We start from the raw sequence: 18,345 nt of genomic DNA, 5'->3' as shown, positions 1-18,345 counted from the left end.
TTGTGTGTCTCATTTTATTGTATAGTTTTCAAAGTATCTCTTCAATATGCCATTTGACCTTCACGACAATCTTTAAACTATGTGTTTTGTCCACGTAAAATGTATTTTATGTGTGTGGTCTTTGTGTTTTGCCTACATGAACGTCCTTGCTCTTAACCACTGAACCTCTCTCCAGCCCCTTTTATCCTATTTTAAACATCTGTGGGACTGTTTTTATAAGGGTTCTTATAGATCCTAGGGATGGGCGTAAACCAGAGGAGAAAGTGAATTATTTCAATGATCTTAAGGAGAGACAGTTGCCCTTTTGGAGAAAACGCCCAGCTGTTTTGCATCTGCACGAGCACTGAGCAAGGCAGCTGGAAGCCACAAGGGCAGTCTACTGCTTATACACATGACGCTGAAAGCGAGAAGCAACACATTCTTCATGAACTATCTGCAGTTCCTAATATTTGTTCCTACCATCTTCATTGTCCAGAAGCCCAGCACCTAGGGAGAAAGGAGAGAGCTCAGTGACTGTGATCTCAGCGCTTTACTTAGACATCTAAGAGTTAACACAAACACAGACTTCCAGGATGGCACTGCAGCACCCAGCTCCCTCTTCCCCTGCAACGTCCTGGGCTCACTCTCAAAGATGTTGCTACCTTTCCCTCCTCATCAAAGCAACCTTAGCCCCATCCACTCTCACCATTCCTGGCTGTTAGAGCCTTCTGTCCAGTTATGGAGGCCTCTTCACAGCGAGACTTAGGTCTCCCACTGAGCAATCAGTTTAATGGCTGAGGGGTCTGTTGATCCCAAGGCTTAGGGTTTCTGCTGCCCTGAGAGGAGCCTCCCAACCATGCATGCGCATGCACTACTGATCCATTCTAGGAGATCTCTGCCAAGATTCCCTTAGAAATGCAGAGGTGTAGCTCATGGGATCATATATTCTGTGTTCTGCAAGCACACAGGTGAGCCAGACACACACGGGGAATCCACGTGCAAAGCACTTCATCGCTCGCGGCGTCAGATACTCACATTGTTCTGAGTTGACTCTGGAGATTTGTGTCACTGTGGAAGGGGTAGGCAAATGTTTCCATTAGCTATTGGCAGAGGCGTTCTTCCCAGCCCAACCTTCTGTGCTTTAAGCCTTGACCCCCCTAGTGGTCCTCCTAATGGGATGCCAAGTCCTCCTTTCCAGTGTCCCCATCCAGCCCTGTCATGCTAGCTTGCTTTCTCTCTGAGGGTTCACAGGTACTAAGGAGAGGAAGTCTGGGGCATGCAGGTGACAGAAGGAAGCAGGACAGGTATGGAGGAGGATTCTGTGGAGAGGGACCTTAATTCTGGGGCCCTTCCTCTTCTCCTTCTCCCCCGTCCTCTAAGTAATAAATATCCAATTCTGTTCTGTATGATGTGTCTGTCCCTATCTCCTGCCCGCCCGCCATGTGACTAGCCACCGCTCGGGGACTGGCAGCCATCTCTGCCTGGTACTGGCTGCTTTCAGGGCCTGCTGCCTGCCGCCACATGGCCTGCTACCACCATTTGGGGACCTACAGCATTTCTGCTGCCTACTGCTGCCGGGGATCTTGCAGCATTTTAAAAAAAATTATAACAGGTACCACCGAGTGTTTGTATTACTGTCTCCCATGCTGTCACGTGGTTTTTTTTCTGCACACCGTCAGATGTGGCATCTGCCAGCATCTTGTTTTCCCACATTTTCAGACTTGCATGCTTTCCTTTGGAACTGAGATAGACTTGGTTTTAAAGTATTCTTATTCCTCTCACCAACTCTTCTGTTTCTGTTGACTGTGCCGATGGTGTAAACTCTGGAATTTTACTCTGTGAGCAGAGTCACAGGCAGGGTCAGACCTCTGACGCCTGTGTGGGGCACGCTCTGAGCACACCAGAAAAGTCTGTCGCTGGGGGGCTGCCTCTCAGCTTCCCTCCCTCTGGGACTTTGCGGGGAGTCGTCATGGTTACTCACCATTTTTTCTACAGCGTGTCCATCTTACTATCAGAATAACCAGGAAAAGGAGGCCCAGCAGAGTCAAGATGGCAACCAAAATTACTTCTGAAACAAAAAGAGACCTATCGGCTTTGGGCCATGTCATCGCCTGAGGCCACTGCTGCCCTCACACTATTCTGTCCCCTCCTCCCTTTTCCCTCTGGGGTCTCATGGAGCCCAAACTGGCCTTGAACTCACCATGTAATGGAGGCTGGCTTTGGTTCCTGTCTTCCTCGCCAGGGATTACAAGCCTTATGGGCAAGCCCAGCTTCTGGAGTTCCCTTCCTCATGCTTCTGTCATTCTGGCCCCAGCCCAGTTTTTAGCTCTTATACTTGTTCTCTTGGTTTTGTAACAGTCCTGGCTCTATAGCCCTTGCTTTAAAGTGGGCAATCAGAGGGATCCCCTCCTCCACGGAGGTTGTCAGTGGAGCCCCCTCAGTGGAACAGGAGGAGGTTGGGAGAGATCAGTGGTCTGGCAAAGCAGTCCTCTGAGGGGTGAGGGAAAAATTAGAACTTCTTTTTTGGTGTGTGTTTATAATTTAACCTTTTATGTATACATTTTCCATTTTGTTTAAAACATAGATATTAGTATATTTGTACATTTGTAACTTTTACAAATACACATATAAGAATGTCATACTCAAGGTTTTTTTTGGCATGGATGAGCAACCTTTTGGTTTTGGAGGCCCTGGAAAGGTGCCCTCTGAAGGCAGTGTTATTGATGTCTGCCGGATGAGAGGATGGACGTTTCCTGTCAGTGACCTTGGAGTCGTTGCTCACTGAGCCAACTGATGAGATACACACTTTTGAACTTTGTCACCGGGACTGGAGGGTGATGCCCGCTAGGACTGTCTGTGTATCTATATGGTTGGTTTGTATTTGATATTTAAGATAGAGCAGAAAAGACAGTGAATGGGGGAATAAGTCCATAGCAACCAGAAGTCTGTGTGACCACGGAAGCCTGAAGATTATCAAGCTCTGAATGCCCAAGGTGTAGTAGAAGGGGAATGGGCTGTGTCCCACCGTCTGGCTAGCTTAGCCCCAAAATAATTACACAGAAGCTGTATTCATTGAAACACTGCCTGGCCCATTATCTCTAGCCTCTTCTTGGCTAACTCTCACATCTTAATTAACCCATTTCTAATAAATCTGTGAACCACCACGTGACTGTGGCTTACTGGCAAGATTCTAACCTACGTCCATCTTGGTTCGGAGAATCATGGTGTCTCTCCCTGCCTGCCTTCTTCCTCCCAGAATTCTGTTCTGTCTATTCCGCCCACCTAAGGGCTGCCCTATCAAAAGGCCAAGGCAGCTTCTTTATTCAACCAATGAAATCAACACAAAGATAGAAGGACCTCCTACACCAAAAGGAAATAGATCATCCCACAGTCAAGGCTAGTTCCAAGAGAACTAGTGGAAATCTCCTTTGTGCTATAACCTCAACCCCGCTGGCAGGTCGGTCTGGTCTGCTGAGTCTTTTTAGATGTTTGTGAGAAAATCTGCTGCAGAACCCTTAGCATCTAGATATTTGCTCTGAATATATTTCCTGAAGTCAGCCACCACAAGAGTGTCAGATTCTGGTAAGAAGGAGATTAGCTCGGATGGTGGCTCAGAGGACGTCCCAGAAAGCAGCTGTCCCTTGCCTGGTGTTTGAAATGTTCTTAGTGTGGACTTTTAGACGTGGTCATCCTGTGCGTGGGGAAGGGATGAAGTTGGATGTGGTCATCCCGTGCGTGGGGAAGGGATGAAGTTGGATGTGGTCATCCCGTGCGTGGGGAAGGGATGAAGTACCTAATTTTTGTTGCTGAGGCAGTGAGCAGTAGGAAGGATGGGCGGGGAGGCTGTGGTATGTTCTAGCACTGTGGGCAGTGGTTACTCTGTCTGAGAGTTTAAACTTTAAAAAGCCAGAAATGATTGCTCTAGAGATGCGATGACCATGGACAACTTTCCCTCAGGAATCAGTCAGAACAAAAGAACGGGTATTTGGGCTGAAAGACACCAGGTAAGAAAGCAAGCCAGTTCCATTAATGCCCCCAGGACAAGACTTGAGAGAGCAGGTATCGAGGAAATGCCAGAGAGGAAGCTGGCTCTTACCCAAGCCTGCCATCTTCCGGTTAGTGTCCTCAGTGGGTTCCACGGCATCTGGATTTGTTTGTCAGAGAGAGATCAAGATAAATAAGTCCTTAAACTCACAGCCCTGAGCTGTGAGGCCTGAGTGCTAGGGAGACCCTTGTAGACAAGAGTGCAGAGGGCCTCCCAGGAACTGTGTGGCTTAGGTTCATCAGACCTAAGCAGGATATGGTCTGTGAAGGTTCCGGAACTGGTGTCATAATGAAGTCTCAGAACTTCTAAGAGGCAAGAGAAGTCCCTGGAGTTAAAGAGGTAAGGACTTCTGAGAGACCAGATTTAAGGACACTCACACATGAGGCCATGCTATTGGTTTTTACAATAATTTTTGATAATCCGGGCACTTTGGCTCAGGACTCTGTGTCTGTTTCATGTTGAGCACCTTCAGCAGGGTAACTTTAGAAATGTTTCTTTGTTAAGAAGGTGAAAAAAAAAATCTTAAAAGTAAGAGCCTTCAAATGAAGATGAACAAGGGAAGACGTTGAGCCACCATCTGGGGTTTCACACTCCCATGTGGTAACAAAGTACAAAGTACTAGTCTCAGGGCTGTTCAGTAGGCAGCTGAAAGCACCCAAGCAGCCCCCAGTAACCGCCACCGCCCCAGCCCCAAGTACACTTCATATCTCCCCAGTAACACATTACCCCCCGCGCCCCCCAGCACTCTTTCAAGATGGCAGACGGATCACATGTGTTTTTTAATATTTATTTATTATGTATTTATTATGTACTTATTATGTATTTAATACTTATTATGTATTTATTATGTCTGTGTCTGCAGGCCAGAAGAGGGCACCAGATCTCATTACAGATGGTTGTGAGCCACCATGTGGTTGCTGGGAATTGAACTCAGGACCTTTGGAAGAGCAGGCGATGCTCTTAACCTCTGAGCCATCTCGCCAGCCATGTTTTCCTGCAGTGCTGAAGGCGGTGTTTCCTAGGGCAAGCAGCCAGCTCTAGAAGAGGAGTGCTGCCCTCTAGCCACAGAGGCCCCACCTTTGGGACTTTGTTTTGCTTCAACCCTTATGGTTATATAATCATTACTCAATTTTTATGGTCTAAGTTGGTAAGAAAGTAATTTAGAAAGTTTCCTATTTATAAATTTAAATCACTAGAATTTCAATAATAATTTAAAAATTTCCGACTCTCTATCCCCTCAACTATATAACCTTGATTGTGGTAATAACACAGTATAAAAGAAATAGGATTTGTTTGCATAAGATTTTACAAGATAGATTGCTACCTCAGCTTGGTGTCCAAGTTTCAATGCAAGTTTTCCTTGTCTGTTTTTAAAATCTTTTATCAGTGAGATTAAGAGCTTACAGAAGGGACCCTGTGCTGGGCCGACAGGGAGACTTGCACAGTGAGGGTCTCTGTTGCTACTGGGGGTAGATAACAAGGTGAGGATATCCCGGGCCAGTGATCAGCGAGGTGGTGGGGTCCCCGGGGCCGGTGCCCTCCCAGGAGTCCCACACTGGGAACACCACACAGACTCCATCAGTGGCCGGGCACTCCAGGGGCTCTCGCTGAGGAGGGCAGCTGCACAGAAGCAGTGGCTCACTGCTTTGGACAGGAAAGGCCTCACGGGTCTCAGGGCCATAGCCTGCTACCTCAGCACCTCCCTCTTGCCTCCTTGGAGCTGCCCTGGCTGAAGTTGTCATGGCCTGAGCAAACCTCGAACCGTTCATGAGTTTGCATCCGCAGAAAGCTCGGGATAGACTTGCCTCACAGTGAGGCCTGCCAAACATTTAATGACCAACTAAAGGTCTTCCTGCTTAAGATTCTGCAAAGCTGCAGAGAAGATGCATCCAAGCTCTCTCTAGCTGAGCACTGTTATCCTGAGACCGTAATCAAACAAGGACATGGTGAGCCAATGACACACAAGACACAGGGGTGCAAAAGTCCTCAACTCAACACCAGCAAACCTAATCAACAAGACACAGGGGAGACTCACATACTGTGACTGGCGAGGGCTGTCCCAGGGATGCAAGACACACCAGAAAAGGTGGTAGAAAGTTCAAGAAAAATAAAACCTTAGTATTAGTGGACAAAATGTTTTCAAATTTGAACATTCTTCCACGACTGAAGTTCCTAATAAATTAAATATGGAAAAAAGACACTTGAGTGTAACAGAGAACACACATGACATTTCTACACCAGTCATGACATTCAGTGGAAAGACCAGTGAAGACCTGAGCCTGTAAGAAGTGAAAAGCCTGCGGTGTGGTCACGGCAGTCATCTTTGGGACCTCAGAAGCAGCAATGTCACACGCACATATGTTTCCTACTAAACTACCATGTCTTAGAGGCACTCGGTCACAAACTGGCTATTTCCGTACCATTGTTTAAAATCTCTTGCCTCTAAGCTGGGTGTGGTGGTGTATGCAAGACTTCAGTCAGAGGAATCGCAAGTTTGGAGCGTTCCCGGGATACATATGGAGCTTGAGGCCTTGTTCCTCGTCGTCTATGGTTCCCAGGTGATGTCTAGCTGAGGTCTCTATAGTGCCCTCCACCCCTGCAACAAACTTCTTCGGGTCTGCAGGCTGGGTGGTGCACCCCATGGAGTCTGGTTGGGAACCGCCATGGCTGACAGCCCCTGCTCTCAGGGCATCTGCGGAATTAGCTGCACACGGGTGCTTCCACAGTTAACAGCTGTGCACCCGGGACTGGCGGTTAGACCACACCTGGACCTCCTTGAGCTGTGGATTGGGAGGGCAGGGGGCCCTGTGCAGGGGGAGAGCGAAGAAGCTTCGAGCGTGTTGCTTCCTCTTTGGTCAGGGTTTCTAAGTAAAACAGTTCAGGGACGTAATCCTCCCATGTTCTTCCTTTAGAGTTTAGACACATGCACATGTAAATACATATGAATATCCATGCATGCACACAACTGAAATGGATGCATACAAACCGAAAATGCACCAGAATTAGTCTATATCCATGTGATTTTCGTTTCTCAGGAGATGAAACTTTCAGCCCTTTTCTTTATCTGCTCGTCCTGACAGGCATCCTGGCGGACTGCACAGTTAGTCGTGGAGGATTGTGCTGCAGTAAACACGGAAGCAGGGACAAGCCCCGGGTTCCATGCCCAGTACAGGAAGACACAATCACAATGTACAGTGCCCACCAGTAAACAGCAGCACATGGCACCTGCGAGAGTCACACGCAGCATGCAGATGTGTTGGGCTTTGCCCCACACGTGCCCTCACATGTGCAGCCCCGCCAATGCTGCCTGATGCACCTCAGCTCGGACCTGAAGCTGTCTCTGCTGTGATCGCCAGACTTCAAGCTGAAGACTTAGGGTTTCGTAGCGCAGGTCTGCAGCAGGTCAGGGCCAAGCCAGCATCCTTGGGTCATGCTGCGCTGGGCAAACACGTGTCTCACGAGCATGCACGGTGGCTTTCGCTTTTAGTCATTTATTTGAGAGGCATGTTATTTTGTCTTAAATTGTGTGCGTGTGCGTGTGCGTGTGCGTGTGTGTGTGTGTGTGTGTGCTGTGGGTGTGTGTGTGTGAGACAGGTACCCATGGAGGCCGGAGGAAGGGATCTGCTTGGAGCTGGTGTGACAGATGCTGTGAGCTACCCAATGGAGTGCTTGAAGCCAAAGTCAGGTCCTCTGCAAGAGCAGCAAGTGCTCTTAGCCATCTCCCCACCCTGCATTCATCTTAATAAATGACAAAGTTATGTGTATTTCAAATAATTGCTTGACATGGAGGTTCTTTATGGGCATTTGATTTACTCGCCTAGCACGTGCTCCTGTCTTCCTGGGTCAGGCAATGGTTAAAGTCTACGGGACAATGTTGGTACTTGCTGCAGGCTGACACACTTGAGAACGTCCCACACAATGTTGGTACTTGCTGCAGGCTGACACACTTGAGGACGTCCCACACAATGTTGGTACTTGCTGCAGGCTGACATATTTAAGGACGTCCCACACATCCAGCTCTCTGCTCTCCACGGTGAATGTTCCACTGAGCTCCTTCCTTCTGGGTGAGCATCTCAGTTTTCTGGATTGAAACCCGATGGTGACAAGTGAAGCTTTCAAACAATGCTCTCCTCTCTCTGAAGAGATGGGGCGAGCGTCCGGGTGGCAGCTCTGACCCCCCCATTTCTATGAGAAGGCAGCAGTTAGCCCAACTTTAGCTAACCTGCCCTTCCCTCCACTGCGTTCCCCCAGGAAGTGTGTGCTTCGTCATTGGCCTCTGCCAAGCTTCAGGTTTTACTAAAAGGAAAATAGATGGGTTGCCCACCAGGGGGCACTCACCTTCCATCCGACAGTGTGCGGGGTGGGGCGTGCCTGTAGCTGACTTCTTGTAGCCACTCTGCCGCTAATGGGCCCAAAATGGCCTTTGGGTTTAACGACGGTTTCTTTTCTCGGTTGTCAGAGTGTGGTGACTCAGTTACTTCTGGTGTCTGAGGACGCTCTAGAGCACAGCTCCTCGATGTTGGGGTGTACTGGGTGTACTGGTGTAAGTTTGCCATAGCAACCGGTGCAGCTCACCCACCCTACACACTCTGAAGACTGATGGTTAGACGTTTAAGTTGATTTTACTTATATAAAATGTTACCGTGAACAAATGCTCCTTGGTTTATGCTGCTAGTTAGAAACTTTCATCGGCTGTGATGGGTTATTAATGAAATGCATATGAAAGACGATGATTTATTTTTAGTAAAATAAGCAGCATTCTAGCCACAGGCTTTACAGGGTGGATTAAAAAGAGATTGATTGAGCAGGTTTATTTCTATTATGTTGGTGTGTGTGTGCACGCGTGTGTATGTGAAGGTATGCATGTGTACATGCATGCACACATCACAGCCAGAGGTCGATTAGGATGTCATTCCTCAGAAGCCATGCACCTTGTTTGAGACAGGCTTTCTTACTGGGACCTGGGCTTGCTGAGAGGAGGGGCTACCTGGTCAACAGGATCCACCTGCCTCAGGCTCCCCAGTGCTGGGATTATAGTCATGTGCCATGCGTCTAGCTTTTTACATAGGTGCTGGGATGGAGCTGAGCTGTCAAGCTTGTGTGGTGAGCACTTTCCTGGCAGCGCCATCTCCTCGGCCCCAGGCTGATGCTTTCCACACTGTCCACACCACACACAGCTGCAGGGTGGTGAGTCCTAGAACGCTGAAGTGAATCTGAAGAAAATACATCTTCCTACCTGGACCCTTAGATCACAACTCCGTGATCTTAGCTAGTCTAGAGGGTTAGGCGGGAGGACGGCAAGTTCAAGGTTATCTGTGAGACTGAGTTGTCTCGAAGTCGAAGGTGGGCTGCAACTGTAGCTGAGTGGTTGGCGCATGCCCAGCACGCGTGGGGTTGCTGGGTAATTTGCTAGTTTAGTCGCTCAGTGTTAGGTCGGTGCTTTGCCATGGAGATCTAGATGGGGAAAATAAACCTTAAACTCTTCTGTTGTGGGATATTATTTTAACTGGGCAAAGATGTGTTACATTTGTTTAATTATCTAAAAATATGTTGCACTTGTTTTTACCTTGCCTAACTCTTGATTGGTCTAACAAAAAGCTGAATGGCCAATAGCTAGGCAGGAGAGGGATTGGTGGGGTTGGGGGCTGTGGGAATAAATAGGAGGAGAAATCTAGGCTAGAGAAGAGAAGAGAGAAAAGAACAAGGGAGAAAGAGAGGGACATGCCTGGACCCAGAAGTCAGGCAGCTGACAGACAGACAGACAGACACAAAAAACACGAAAGTAGGACATACAAAAAGAAAGAAAGAAAGAAAAAAGGTTAAAAAACCCAAGGCAAAATGTAGATAAAGAGAAACAGATTAAAATAAGAGCTAAGTTAAGGCTGCGCGTTCATAACTAATAGTAAGTTTCCATGTCGTGACATGGGAGCTGGTTGGTGACCCAAAAGAAAGCCTACTAAACTCTTCCCTGTATGATATTAATCTTCACAGCTGTGAGAATCCCAGCTCCCTCCCTGAGCATCCACAGGAATTCTGGTCTGACCTCGGTGTGTTGTGCTAAAGAATATAAAACCAGGTAAGTTGAGTCAATGACATCAGGCTGAGGAACATCACCTCCAGCTGACACCCACAGAGATGAACACATAATCCAGGGCTCTGACCCAAGTCAGAGAACTGCTTCAGTCTGGATCCAGCTCTGCTGCACACCCCACACTCCCCAGACTCTTGCTCTCAGGACTTCAACTGAAACCTGGCAGGACCCCACCCTCATCCCCCAGGATGCCCAGCTGTTATGGAACTGTCTTTTTGTGCACGGTGAACATGTGTTGCTCTCATTGGCGTAATAAAGAGCTAGTGGCCAACAGCTAGGCAGGAAGAGGTTGGGTGGGACTTGTGGGCAGGGAAAGAGAGAGCGTGGGGATGAAGAAGGGCGGAGTCACCAGGAGACGCAGAGAGAAGCAAGATGGACTTGCCATGCTGAAAAAAGGTACTGCAACACTTGGTAGTTCACAGATAAGAAATATGGCTTAATTTAAGATGTAAGAGCTAGTTAGTAGCAAGCCTAAGCTATCGGCTGAGCATTTAGAATTTATTATAAGTCTCCGCTTTGGTTATTGGGGAACTGGTGACCCCAACAAAAAACTCCACATACACCCAGCTTCTGCTTTGAGTGTCTCCCTTGAGGACTGGACTGTGAATAACCATGGGGACCCGCATCTGCGCTTCTGGAGGCCCCACTGAAATCAGCAACAGTTCAGGAGCTGAGCTGGAGAAGCCCCTCATGTCAGGACTACACCGTGACTCACCTTCAGTTTCCATTAGCTTCTCAGAGATTCCCCTAACTGAAGAAGTGCAGACTCCACTGTCCAATCAGGAGCCTGAGCTCTGCCACATCATCGGTTACCAGGGGAGACTGGAAACTGCTCCTGGAGACGACCACAGCACCACAGCCTTCTCCAGCTCTAGGAAATGTGAGAGACAGTGGTGACATCATCTGACATGGACATCATCAAGCTGCGTGCAGTGAGCACCAGGTTAAAGGTGACTGACTCGCAGCCGTCGTCCTTCATCTCCTTGGCTCTCACAAGCTTCAAACACACCCTGGTCCCAGCAGCCCTGTGTAGGGGAGGCTGACTGCTCGTCCAGTGCTCAGACTGGCGAATGAGTGACACCATCGCAGAGCCGGCTCAGCACTGTGGCTGGATGGAAGCATTTCAGCTGCGACTGGATCAAGCATTAAAAACACCAAATTAAAAAAGAAATTGCTGGTTTCATAGAGGGCCCTCATAGTGAATTTCTAACTAGTAACTGATGATGCTGTTCACATCTGATGCTGATTGGCTCCTCAGCATCGACCTTACTCAGCACAGCACCAAAGCAGTGAATCCCCTGGGTCTTCTGACCTGGGTGTGGATGGAGAGAGGAGACAGTTTTCAGGGTGTGAGACCACCTCTCCTCCAGCATGGTGTGTCTGTGGCTCCCCAGAGGCCCCTGGGTGGCAGCTGTGGTCCTGACACTGATGGTGCTGAGCCCTCCCGTGGCTTTGGTCAGGGACCCCCGACGTAAGTGCACACCTCAGGTGCTGAGCTGCTGGGGGTGGGGGAGGAAGGGGCCGACTTCTCACTGTCCAGGTCAAGCCCCTTGAATCTACTGATATTTTCTGTGACCACCCACAGTCCCCACATGAAATCCAAACTGTTTCCCCAAATGGAAGCCCGGATGCCTGTGCTCTCAGATCTGTGTGAGAGGCCCCACGTATCAGCCACTGCTTTCCAGTTTTTTCCTGGAGCATCTGCAGCCTTGTGTCACAGTCCTCAGGGCCTGGAGAGGACTGATTATCATGATGTTAAATCAACCCCTGCACAGGGCTTGTCCTCATTGTGTTGAGCTATGACAAAGAGGTTTCTCGTTAAAAATAGGACTTCATATGTATGTTTGTATTCTATGTTGTATGTATATTTCTGTTTTGAGTAAAAAGCTGAGCTTCCTGTGTGGAAGCTCAGCTGGGTGGTGGGTTAGTTCGCTTTCTCCTCGGGAGCTAAGGCAGCCTTAGAGCCGTGGGCTCCGTGAGCCGTGGGCTCCGTGTGGGCTCCGTGAGCCGTGGGCTCCGTGTGGGCTCCGTGAGCCGTGGGCTCCGTGTGGGCTCCGTGAGCCGTGGGCTCCGTGAGCCGTGGGCCGTCCTTCTGAGAGCCCAGGGCGGATTGGAGCCCGGTTTGGTTTTGCTTTCACGTTTTGTGGCCTGGAACCGCGAAAGAGGATTGAATCTCATCAGCTTCCCCCTCTGATCAGATTTGACAAGTAAATTTGGCATTACATTGTAAAAAGATCTGGCTTGTGAATTCTCTGGATCTGTCATTCAGATCAGAGACTGTGGGTCAGTGTTGGGATCATGGTTTAAATTTCTGGAACTTCTCCAGCAGTTTCCTATTACTTAGGAAAAGCCCAGAGGCCTGCGTCAACGCCCGGCTTTTAAGTGCTTAGCTCCCCACGATCCCTCCAGCTCCTCTCTCGCCTGCGCCCTCATATTCTGAGATTCATTGTCCTCCGCTTTCTTGACTAAGTTCATGAACTCTCTCAAGTTTTTATGCATGGTTTCACCTCACCTCACGTGTGCACCCGTCCGTAAACACTTGTAGCCACCACCCTTCCCGTCTGAGACCGACGTAACCAACCTTGACGCTAACCGTCGTTCCGTTCCCCAGAGCGCGTCTTCTCTGGTTCCGTCTCCCTGCCGTTTCCGTCTACAGAGCCGCACCCTTCTCTCCTGACTTGTCTCGTTCTGGGATCGCGTCTTGACCGTTTCCCTTTGGTTTCTCACTTCATAATTTTAAGCTGAAGAGTGAGAAGAGGTCGTTGCTTTCTCCTCTTTAGACCCCCAGAGGCAGCACAGGCCTGCCTCATGGCCAGCCCTAAGGAGCCTTTGGCGGAATATTCTAGAAAGGGTGAAGAGGCTTGAGAGTGAAGGTGGGAGGCAGCTGTCAGGCTGAGGCTCAGCCCTGAGCAGTTCCTGTGTGTGGTCTTCATTAGGACATTATGGGCACGGGATCAGAAGGTGTCCCCTGCTCCAGGGCCCCCTCTGGTGCTGATCTTTGAGGAGGTGACCTGACCGCAGCGGTCACTTCCAGTCCCTTCTGGATGGCCATGGCAGGGTTGTGCTGTCTTGTTTTAACCCATCTGGACTGTTCGTTTCTAGACTGTGGGTCAGTAGCAACACTTCCACCCTCTCTGAGCAGCAGAGATGGTTTGTATGTGGGAGACATCCCTGCCATTCCTCCAGGGTTTTTGTTCTATTTTGGGACATTCTCTTTGACGGGTCTGGAGCTAGGCTAGGCTAGTGGCCCGTGAGACTCCGGGATCCCTCTGTCTCCCCTCATAAGGTTAACCCTATGAGATGTGAGCTCTGGGAATCAAAAGGCAAGTGCTTTACCCTTGAACCATCTCGACAGCCTCAGCAGAGGATGTATTCTTGGCCAAGACTGGGAGAAGCAGGAGATGGAATGGCCCATCAACTTCTCCACCCGTTTGGTGTCTGGAGGTCACAGACAAGGACTAAAGAAATGAGGGGAGGCACGGGCTAGTGAAAGGGTGGGGTGTTTGTGCTTTCTCTGGCAGTGGAGGTAGGTTTTCCCAGAACTGGGTCCTTCTCCTTTATGGATTTTGTTAAGATTATAGTGGGATATTATTTATATTTTAATAAATAAACCTTGCCTGAAGACCAGAGGCGAAGTTAAAGCCACTAGAGGTCAGATAATGGTAACACACACCTTTAACCCCAGAATTTGGGAGGCAGAGGCAGATGGATCTGTGAGTTCAAGGCTACCTTGGGCTACACAAGACCAATATAGAAACAAATTCAGGTGGTGGTGGCTCACACCTTTAATCTCAGTCCTAGGAAGTCACATGCCTTTAATGCCAGCACTAGAGGGGATATAAAATGGGAGGAGAGAGAGGCTTAGTCTGCTTAGTCTATAGTTGCCCAGCCTTGGTAGAGGTAAGACCTCTCTAGTGGCTTGGCTGCCTTGCTTTTCTGGTATATGGGTTGAACCCCAATATCTGTCTCTGGGTTTTTATTATTTATGCTACAGAGAGAGAGAGAGAGAGAGAGAGAGAGAGAGAGAGAGAGAGAGAGAGAACACAGTGTAGGCAGAGGTGGTTCAAGGCATTCATGCCCACTTGGTTTGAGTATCTGAAGAGGGACATATGGCTTTGAGGTGTCGGGTCCCTGAGAGAGAGTCACTTGGGCAGGTGACACTTCTGTCTCCACAGCTCGTTTCTTGCAACAAGTTAAAAGCGAATGCCGTTACTCCAATGGGCTGGAGCGGGTGCGGTACTTGCAGCGACACATCTATAACCAGGAGGAACACTTGCGATTTGACAGCGAAGTGGGCAAGTACCAAGCAGTGACTAAGCTGGGACGGATCCAGGCAGAGTACTGGAACAGCCAGAAGGGTTTCCTGGAGCAGAAGCGGGCCAAGGTGCACACGTTCTGCAGATTCAACTACGCCATTGTGGAGATACTAACAGTGCAGCAGAGAGGTGAGGAAACGGGGAGGGAGGGAAAGGCCAGAGAGAGAAGGGGAGGGGGAGAGAGGAGGGGAGGACACAGAGAGAAGAGGGGAGTCTGGGGGAGAGAGGAGGAGAAGACACAGAGAGAAGAGGGGAGTGGGGGGAGAGAGGAGGGGAATACAGAGAGAAATGGGGGGGTCACACACACATGTGAGGAGCACCCAGAGGGAGTGTGTGGCTGTTGATTGACAGGGATGCTTACCTGGACCCGGTCTGACCTGTCACAGGTGGATCCAAGCTGTGACTCCCTGAAGTTTGCATTAAATTCTTTTTTTTTAATATTGATTTATTTATTATGTATACAATATTCTGTCTGTGTGTATGCCTGCTGGCCAGAAGAGGGCACCAGACCTTATTACAGATGATTGTGAGCCACCATGTGGTTGCTGGGAATTGAACTCAGGACCTTTGGTAGAGCAGGCAATGCTCTTAACCTCTGAGCCATCTCTCCAGCCCCCTTGCATTAAATTCTTAAGTTTACAAAAAGGGATAAAAGTTATAGACATATTAGCATTGCCACTGTTTTAAATTAGCACTGAAAATGCACCTGTAGAAAAAGCAGCTAACAGGTGTCTGTAGTCAGCTGGAGTAGACTCATGTCTGCGAGCCACGTGCATTGGCACACCTCAGATCCCTTCCTTTTTTTTTTTCTTTTCATTTTTTTAAAAGATTTATTTATTTATTATGTATACAGTGTTCTGCCTGTGTGCTTACCTGCACCCCAGAAGAGGGCACCAGATCTCATTACAGATGGTTGTGAGCCACCATGTGGTTGCTGGGAATTGAACTCAGGATCTCTGGAAGAACAGTCAGTGCTCTTAACGGCTGAGCCATCTCTCCAGTCTCCTTCAGATCCCTTCCTTAGGCCGTCACCATGCGCAGTGGCACGCCTTAAGTTACTTTCTTAGATCCTCACAACTCACTTTACTTCAAATCTTTTATTTCCATACCATGAGACACAGATGGTTGGTCCCTGAGACCAGTCATCTCAAAGCAAACTCTTTAGAATAAAGAAATAGTAAAACATTGAAGCCCATTCTGTGGTTTATCTTTCAGTGTGAAGTCAGTCAGCAAGGTAAGCCGTTCTGTGTCTGCCTTTCCTGTTGGGAGACCTAATGGCTCTGGAAAAGTGAAGCCTGATTTTACACACGAAATGAACTAATTGGGCAGCAGCAGCCTTGCGGGGAGGGGCTGGGTGCTCACTGCTGCCAAACTGATAAAGCTACAGTTAGTTGTCAACACCGTCAGCTCTCTTTGCTCAGTGGTTAGTGTTACCACAACCCAGGAGGAGTTGCCTATGCCATGGAGTTCTTTGGAGAACTTAGGGTTGCCTCTAGGAGCTGTCGTTTCTATCATGGGAAGCTGTGTGTGTGTGTGTGTGTGTGTTAATTAATTAGTGAATTAATTAATTAAAAAATTCTCATTTTACATACCAGTCCCAATTTCTACTCCCTCCCCTCCTCTAACCCCCTCTCCCTCCCTGCCCCCACTCCAGAGGGTAAGGCTTCCCAGGGGGAGTCAAGCAAGTCTATCCCATTGCTTTGAGGCAGGACCAAGGCCCTCCCCACTATGAGCAAGGTATTCCTCCAGAGAGAATGGGTTCCAAAAAGTTCAATCACAGGATAAATCCTGGCCCCACTGCCAGTGGCCCCACAGACTGCCCCAGCCATACAACTGTCACCCACATTCAGAGGGCCTAATTTGGTCCTATGCAGGTTCCCAGCTGTCAGTCCAGAGTCAGTGAGCTCCCATTAGCTCAGGTAGACTGTTTCAGTGGGTGTCCCCATCATGGTCTTGACCTCTTTGCTCATATTCTCACCCCTCCTCTTCAACTGGATTTTGGGAGCTCAGCCCAGGGCTTGGTTGTGAATCTCTGCATCTGCTTCCATCGATTGCTGGATGAAGGTTCTCACGGGAAGCTAAAAATTAAACATTTAGCATGTCATATTTAGCAGATCTCTGAGAAGTTTGAACACCATATATCAAGTATACCTGATTTTAAACAGACTAATGTTTTTAACTACTTGCTTTAGGATTAACCTTGAAAACATTTACAGGAGGCTGATAAAGCTCGTCCCTGTAAATGGATTGCATTTGCACTTGGCATGACTGACATGGTTCTGAGCTCATTAAAGAATCTGATCATTGGGGCTGGAGAGATGTCTCAGCAGTTAAGAGCACTGACTACTCTTCCAGAGGTACTGAGTTCAATTCCCAGCAACCACATGGTGGCTCACAACCACCTGTAATGAGATCTGGCGCCCTCTTCTGGACTGCAGGGACACATGTAGGCAAAGCACTATATACATAATAAATAAATAAATCTTAAAAAATGGATCTGATCATTTATAAAGTTACTGACCATTAATCCGCGTGTCTTAATTACCTCCAACAGTTGACAACAAGTTAACAGCTTTGCTAAGATTAGGTCTTTATCATTTCAGCCCTGCTAAGTCTGGGCCTTAAAAATTTGTCTTGAAGCTGGGCAGTGGTGGCGCACACTCTTCTTCCCAGTACTCAGGAGGCAAAGGCAGATGAATCTCTGAGTTTGAGGCCAGCCTGGGTTACAGAGTGAATTCCAGGATGGCCAAGGCTACACAGAGAAACTCTGTCTTGAAAAACAAACAAATACCAAAAATTTAATTGAAGATCCTTTATTATCAAAATAAAACTTTAAATTATAATTAGAGAAACCGAGAGCTTTCCAAGACCATAAATACAGCTCTCATAGAGACCGGAAACCTTACTGTCCTGATCCTGTCGTAGTCCACCATGACAGAATGAAAGGAAAAATATCGGCTCTCGATGCCCAAGACCAAGTTCTCAGAGGGACAGAGGACCAGGAACAAGAGACAAACCCAGGAGGTAGAGGACAAGGGAGAAGGAGAAGGGGACAGGGGGAAGGGGGCAGGGCTATTTGTCCCAGATAGGGACAAAGGCCTGCTCTGGGTGGAGAAGAAACAGATGTAGCCCATAGGAAAATGGCAGTTTATCAAGGCAAAAAAGGGAAACTCCATGTTAGAATGAGGTGTTTAATTTTAATTGGGCAGATTCATTAGCTGAGCCAAAGAGGGCCTTTGAGTTCTATACTTTGATACTTTGATAGCTGGACCTTGGTGGTCTCAGGAGGAGGAAGTGGTCACATAAGGAGATGGACCTTGGTGGCTGGCTAGCTCTAGGAAAGTAATCGAATGGTTTTGGCAAGGCAGAGGGAATGGGGTAGAAGAGCAAGGCCTGCCAGAGCCATGTGCGCCACACTTGAGCTGGCCAGAGTTATTTCCCAGAATACCAGTTTCTTGTGTGTCTTAGGCTTTCTGTCACTGTGAAGAGACACCATGACCACGGCAACTCTTTTTTTTTTTTTTTTTTTGCACACTTGGGTTTTTAATTTTTTAGCAGACAACACACACTTCCCTTACCCTTTAAGTTAGTGTGACAATCTTCCATAATAAACTACTTAAAGAGAAGCTTTGGTCAAAAATGGAATGAGATAGCAAAATCAAAACAAAATGAAAAGAAAGAAAAAACAAAAAAGAAACCCCTGCTGTCTTTAAACCCACACTTCACCCACAACATCCATACGAACACACGCTAGTTGCTTGATAGTTTGACAGTGTTTCCATGGGCCGGCGGTCCTCACCAGCGTGCCAACGGCAGAGTGTGCGCATCCCCGTCTGTTCCTCGTGCTGGATGGCAGAGGCTCACACAGATTCACATTATCCGGAGGCCCTGGATGGAAGACTCCAGAGTCTTGA

At 48.3% G+C, this 18,345-nt stretch overlaps 1 protein-coding gene across 1 annotated transcript in view; it reads left to right on the top strand.

The window, feature by feature from the left end:
* The first annotated feature begins 11,480 nt into the window (after positions 1–11,480).
* LOC126494858 (HLA class II histocompatibility antigen, DR beta 5 chain-like) overlaps positions 11,481–18,345 on the top strand; it is a 12,316-nt gene continuing 5,451 nt past the window's right edge. The window contains exons 1-2 of the mRNA XM_050132305.1: positions 11,481–11,586; positions 14,291–14,560. Coding sequence (XP_049988262.1) covers positions 11,487–11,586; positions 14,291–14,560 — 370 coding nt within the window. The 5' untranslated portion in view covers positions 11,481–11,486. The remainder of the gene's footprint in view (positions 11,587–14,290; positions 14,561–18,345) is intronic.

Source organism: Alexandromys fortis, unplaced genomic scaffold (genome assembly GCF_014885135.2).
Source record: "Alexandromys fortis isolate MF-2015 unplaced genomic scaffold, M_Fortis_MF-2015_v1.1 scaffold_420, whole genome shotgun sequence".
Taxonomy (NCBI): Eukaryota; Metazoa; Chordata; class Mammalia; order Rodentia; family Cricetidae; genus Alexandromys; species Alexandromys fortis.
This window is presented reverse-complemented; position numbering and strand designations above follow the sequence as displayed.